The 6,180-nt window shown below is 36.8% G+C and overlaps 1 protein-coding gene across 3 annotated transcripts; it reads right to left on the bottom strand.

Annotated features, from left to right (window-relative positions):
• Positions 1-456: 456 nt before the first annotated feature.
• Positions 457-6,168, bottom strand: dnaja3b (DnaJ heat shock protein family (Hsp40) member A3b). 3 transcript variants are annotated; one of them, XM_084416930.1, is made up of 12 exons: positions 5,936-6,168; positions 5,017-5,150; positions 4,852-4,935; positions 3,816-4,016; positions 3,570-3,722; positions 3,338-3,485; positions 3,195-3,259; positions 1,795-1,923; positions 1,604-1,719; positions 1,425-1,522; positions 1,164-1,315; positions 457-952 (listed from the first exon to the last, which is right to left on the bottom strand). In XM_084416930.1, exons 1-11 carry the CDS (start codon positions 6,135-6,137, stop codon positions 1,209-1,211), a joined length of 1,437 nt encoding a protein of 478 aa, XP_084273056.1. In that variant the 5' UTR covers positions 6,138-6,168; the 3' UTR covers positions 457-952; positions 1,164-1,208. The 3 variants fall into 3 exon arrangements, with proteins under 3 accessions (XP_084273056.1, XP_084273058.1, XP_084273057.1); XM_084416932.1 differs by lacking the exon at positions 1,164-1,315 and having other exon boundaries at positions 1,379-1,522; positions 5,936-6,166; XM_084416931.1 differs by lacking the exon at positions 457-952 and having other exon boundaries at positions 1,162-1,315.
• Between the last annotated feature and the right edge of the window lie 12 nt (positions 6,169-6,180).

Genomic DNA, 6,180 nt, shown 5'->3' with positions numbered 1-6,180 from the left:
GTTCACTCACCTCTCAGAAATGCAGTCTTTAATTATCAAAGCAAGGCCTCCACCTAGTGGAGAGGAAAGACGGTGCCAATGAGAGCGCTTGTTATGGTTAAAATGAGGTAAAAAGTATTTTGTGTATTTTAAATATGTATGCCAAAGCCTTTATGAACAAAATTAAGTTTTTTTTTGTAAAGTACATAGCTATAGTAGGGAGAGATATACTGTCAGTACTTACGAAGCATCGTCTGATATTGATCCTGTCAGAGAGAGCTCGAGCAGCTCTTTTGCGCACATCTTTTTGGCGCCAATTCGATTTTTTTAAATGAATAAATAACAATTTTCTTTGAGTAATAGATTGCTTTTTCAGCGAAATTGATTTCAACAAAATATTCTGATTAAATAAATAGTAATTTTAGGAGACATCGGTTATATTCTGTTTACAGAGTAAAACGCATTCAACTGAGAAGTAAATATTCAAAGAATACAATTTTATTTTTAATGTAGTCACAGCTGAAGGGTTGCTGTGACCAGCCAAGAAATGCTCTTTAGTCTCAACTATTTTAACAATAAAATATAGCCTTTCATACCTTATTAGTGTTAACTGTATTACTTCATTTTATTACAGTTCTGTTTGTTAAGTGTATAACAAAACAGATTTCTTGTGACTTAATTTATTCAGACATTCCCCTTAAAAAAACAACACCACACACCAAACAGCACACATTTAACACAGAGAGCCCATATGTCATGGTCAGGCTGAGAATTGGTGGTTATGCTTTTTTTTTTTTATCTTTAATTTCAAAGAATCTGAAATTGTCTCTTCTGTAATTAATTTGTATGAGCAAATGTGACACGACGAGTGATTAGAAATGTCCTCTACTGGGTAAAAGCGCTTCATTCTTGTGCTCCTTTCACACTTCTTGTCTTTGGCCTTCAAGTAGAATAGAAATATGAGATTGTTTACCTGAATGAAAAAAAAATGAAAAAAATAATTTGTACTGGTAATAATCATTGTTAACTTGACTGATGCATCAACGATGATGGTTTAAAAGACACTGACTGAAAATTAAAATGTTCATCTATTCTCAAAACTAGTAAGACACTGTTTATGTTTTAGTGGCCCACTTTTGGACTCTATAGTGGCTTTAAATATCGAACATACTGCTCATACACACCAAGTCTACACTAAAACATCACAAGACTGCTTCCTTCCATGATCTTCAGGTAAACATCTTCTTCAGTTTAGAGAAAAATCCCCCTTCCTCTTTCTCTGGCTCTTCCTCTCTGCTCTGCCCTGATTCTGAGGTCTGTCCGGCTTGAGAACTACCTGAATGAACACACAAAAATGTATCAAAAAAGCTTAAGTTTGAGGTAAGTGTAGGTAGATTACTTTGCATTCTTCTTGTCTGTGTGCATGGAGGTGTTTGTTGATCTACCGGTGGCGGGTCTGGTTACTCCAGTAACAACTCCCTCCACATCCATCTCATCCTCTGCATAACTTAAAAGCAACGTTCTCTGCTTATGTGTCAGTTTCCTGTAGATGATCCATGAGATTTATTAGACAAACACAAACTGGAAGTTCATATAGGCGTGTGTGTCTGTGAAAGTCTCTTACTTAGGAATTTTGATTTTGATATATACATAATGGTCTCCATAGCCAAAGCTATTCAAGCGTGGGATGCCTTTTCCAGCCAGTTTGATCTTATGGTCTGTTTGAATGCCTGGAGGAATCTGCAAGAAACACATTTCCTCTTTTAGTCATAAAATACGGTGTCGAATTCCACTGGGTGTTTTTTATTTTCTAACCGCAATGTCGATGAAGCTGTACAGGCCCTGAGCTCTGGCTGTTCCCCCTAGAATCGCCTGCGCTACTGAAATCATCACATCAGAGTGGATATCGGCCCCATCACGACGAAACACTGGACTCCTCTGGACCTGCAACACAGGAAGTGAGATACACACACTTGCAAATTGCTTGGAATAAAATGAGATAGAAAACGGTAAGAGCATTGAAAATGAGAAATGAACAACAACAATTAGCAATTTAATGAATAGGAATAAATCAGAAGAATAACATTAATTTAAGAACGGTTACAAAAGGGATAGTAAATGTAAAATAACAGTAGAAAAAAACTAAAATATATAAAGTATAAAATGAAATAAAACACTATTTAAGTGTAGAATTAAATACAAATAAAAGATAATAATAATGGCAGCGTGAAATTAACAATTAGCAAAGGAATTATTTCATTTGTTTTCTTCATAAATTAGAGTTACTAAAAGTAAAATACCAGTAGAGAATGTGAAGTAAACAAATAGTGTGAAATTAAACAAAACAAAAATCAATGCTAGTAAAAATAATTGTAAAATCAAATAATAAATTAAAGATAGAGTTTTGCAGATTAAGCTAATTTAATAAATAGGAATAATTTACGAAGATGACACTAAAAGGGATAGTTAAAGGTAAAGAAATGTATATAATAGTAGACATAAGAAAAATCTGTAATAAGACTAAATATGTCAATAATTGTAAAAATGATCATATTCAGGCCCCAAAAAGTGTATGAACACTTAAGATAAACTAAGATAAACTGATATATAAACAAACAAAAAAATATATATTTTAATGATATCACAAGAAAAACATAAGTTTGTTAGGTTTTAAATTCATAAAATGATACACATACAGTTCAAAATGAAAACAAATAGAATTTGGACACTTTGGACCGCGGCTTTTTCATCGGGTAATCATAGGAACTAGCCAACCAACCCTACATCACAAAGTACATATACTATCCATCCTAAATAGTATGTGAGATTAGAATAAGTGTGTCCCGAAGCATAGTATGTTGAAAAGAGTATGCTTTTTCAGGTTAGATTTTCAAAGTGTGGATCAGTGCTCACTATAACGCCTAATATTGCCCACAACCCATTGCGCTTTGAAGGAGGATTCGGTTCAGAACTACAAACATGAATAAAAAGTGTTTAAAAAAAAATGGTTGATGCCAAATGTCACAAACTGAGCAGAAATACATAATCATGTTTCGCTTGGTTCCTTCAAAGTCGCGTTGGATTCCCTCCTTAGAGTAAATGTCGAGAAGTGCCTGGACTTCGGCGTCGGTCCATCTAACGCTGTTTTCCATGTTCATAGAGTATAGGCTATAAACTGTGTTTAAACAGCTTTTTGTGAATGCCATTCAACTCACCTTGAACGTGATATAAATGTATTTCTTCCCGACCGGCACCTTAACTGTCTGTCCGTCTTCTATACCTAAAACACATCCAAAATAGACAGTCAGTACCTCATACGTTCACCACAGTTCGTTCTGTACACCTACTGTGAGCACACCTGCAGGCACAGGAACCATGACGGTCTGTTTCTGTTTGGTTTGTCCAGTTGCCCGGCACAAAACGCAAGGGGTGATGATGATAGAGCCCCGCCCACCACACCGCCTACACGTTGAGCGCATCATAAACGGGCCCGTGCTAATAGACTCCTGCATAAAAGAGTCAATTATTAAAAAAAAAAAGTAAGGAAAATAAATATGGTTGCTAATACGGTTTCTCTATTGCGTCCTCACCATGCCTGTGCCATTGCAATAGTGACAATGTGTAACTTTAGTTCCCGGCTCATGACCTTTTCCGTCACAGCGTGGACAGGCGTCATCTATGTTGACCGTTATCTCCTTATTCACGCCCTTGGCAGCCTGCGTGAACGTCAGCTCCATCACAAACTATGGAGAGAGAGAGAGAGAGAGAGAGGGTTCAGGTGGTGGGAATTTAAAGAGGAACACAAATGAGTTGACAGTCGTCACTGTGTGTCTCACTTCAGGTGCCTGATCAAACATGGAGTTGACGTCTCCGAAGCCACGCCCCCCCGTAAACTCTCCAAAGATCTTCCTGAACAGCTCTTCTGGGTCCACAGTGGCCCCGCCTCTCCAGTACTGCTGCTGTCCCGCCCCACTCGCGCTGGGACCGGCAGAACCGTACGTGTCATACTGCTTCCTCTTCAGCTCATCACTGAGGGTCTATACACACAAAACGGCAGACACACCTAATTAAAAATCCTGATGAATTTCGAAAAAAACAAAAACAAACCTGGGTCAAACTTGTATATATTTCGCCCCCAATTTATATATATATATATATATAACATTTTGCAATACATTTTATATTTTAAACATGATATGCATCAAAGAATCCTGAAAAAATGTATCAAGGTTTTTGACAATATTAAGCAGCTCAACTGTTTTCAATATTGATAAAAAGAATAAATGTTTCGTGAGCAGCAAATCATCATATTAGAATGATTTCTAAAGGATCATGTGACACTGAAGACTGGAGTAATGATGATGAAAATTCAGCTTTGGAATCAATTTCAAAATTGAAAACAGTTATTTTAAATTGCAATATTACATTTACAGTATATCTGTTTTTGGTGTACTCTTGATCAAATAAATGCAGCCTTGATGATCATTAAGAGACATCTTTCAAAAACATTACAAAATCATACCCATCTAAAACTTTTGAATGATAACATTGACTATAAAGATAAATATATTATTACCTTACACATAACGCCTATGTAAAATCATTTACAACTTAATATTTAGATTATATTTTTACATTATATTAATGAGATTTGGGTGGAGGGAATGTGCTTAATAATTGTCATTAAACACTGTCACAATGGAAAAAAATGATGGTACTAAAATAGGCTTCTTTTTCTTTTTGCAAAATATAATTGTGTATTTTTCCTATCAATTTTGGTGTAAAATATAGCCCAAACAGGCTTAAATTTCATCCAAATAATAATGTAATGCAAGACATTTAGAGGAAAAATAAACATTACACTTTCCTCACCTCATAGGCTTCTGCCAGCTTGGCAAACTTCTCCTTAGCTTCAGGGTCATCTGGGTTGGTGTCTGGATGGTATTTCTTGGCCAACTGAGTGAAAATACCCATGTTAAACCCCCATGTGAACCATCCTTCAAAAATATGAATCTATTGTCATATGGGTTGTCAAACCTGGTAGTAGGATTTCTTAATGTCTTTCTGAGTGGCAGTCCGAGGAACCCCCAAAACGTCATAGAAATCCTGCTGATGGCACGCAGAAGTAGTGTGGAAGAAATGAGAGCTGAATACACTGTGACTCCTCCACTCTGAAGAACACAAACACAGACGCAACAATAATATAAGACCATTATTTCTTCTATGAATGAGATAAAAAAAAGACATTTCCATCATTTTATTGAAAAAGTGTCACTACTGTCATCTCTTTCATTGTTTTTTTTTTTGCAATGCAGGGAGTAATGAAATGTAAGCCAGTGGGGATTTCTCCGCCGTTCTTTCTGCAGTTTACATAACCACGCCAGTAGGTGGCGACACGTGTATTATTAGTGAATCATTGAATCATTCACTGCTCGTATGCGGTTCCGAATTCAGCGACTGAAGCACTCAGGAACAAATCTTCTCCTTATGATCGAATCCTTCACTCACCAAAAACACTAATTCTGCTGTATGCTGCTCGGAAACACGCAAACTTTTGTCTATCTAGCCATGAGTTTGTTTGGAAATAACTTATTTGGTGGTGCAAAAACAGACAAAGTAAGTGGACATAGAAAGTGGTTTCTATTTCTACCTAAAATGTAACAAACTCTTTTAGAGAACTGTTGTCTATAATATCACACATTCAATCTTAAATCCAAGATACCACACTTTAACGTTAGTGACAATAACTATTACTGTAACAATGTTTTAAAAAAACATTGTCACTTTGCTCATGTTGGCAATTATGTCAGTCAGTTGCATCATCTTTTAACTTCTCTAATACTACACATAAATGGACAAAAACGTCCACAAAAGTGTGATATGTTAGACCTGATATATTTATTCAAAATAAGCTTGTTCCACCAACGCAACAACTTTGATCACATAACCAGCTCACCTGGTACCCCCTTCAATGTCACACATCCTCTGCGCCTCCAGCAGCTTAAATTCCCCCCCGTCACATGACTACGCGTCCAACATATCCTCAAAGCCGCGATGTCTCTGTGTCTAGAGGACTTTAAAAGTGCACAGGTGCTGCGAAGTCCAGGTAAACCGCCTGACAGCCAACGTGTAGTACAGCGAGCACTGGAGGCTGCCATGTTTACATCGCTCTATGGGCCGGTTGTGTACTGCGCATGCGCG

The sequence above is a fragment of the Rutilus rutilus genome (assembly GCF_951802725.1).
Source record: "Rutilus rutilus genome assembly, chromosome: 8".
NCBI lineage: Eukaryota > Metazoa > Chordata > Actinopteri > Cypriniformes > Leuciscidae > Rutilus > Rutilus rutilus.
The sequence above is the reverse complement of the archived record's forward strand: the minus strand, read 5'-3'. Positions and strand labels throughout refer to the sequence as shown.

Bases quoted from the DNA above. Each gene is read 5' to 3' on its own strand.
- dnaja3b (XM_084416930.1), bottom strand. From the start codon at position 6,137: ATGGCAGCCTCCAGTGCTCGCTGTACTACACGTTGGCTGTCAGGCGGT. The intron at 3,486-3,569 runs GTGAGGACGCAA...TCTTTTATGCAG, and splicing joins ATTGCAATGGCACAGGCATG to GAGTCTATTAGCACGGGCCC. The intron at 1,316-1,424 runs GTAGATCAACAA...GTGTTCATTCAG, and splicing joins AGTAACCAGACCCGCCACCG to GTAGTTCTCAAGCCGGACAG.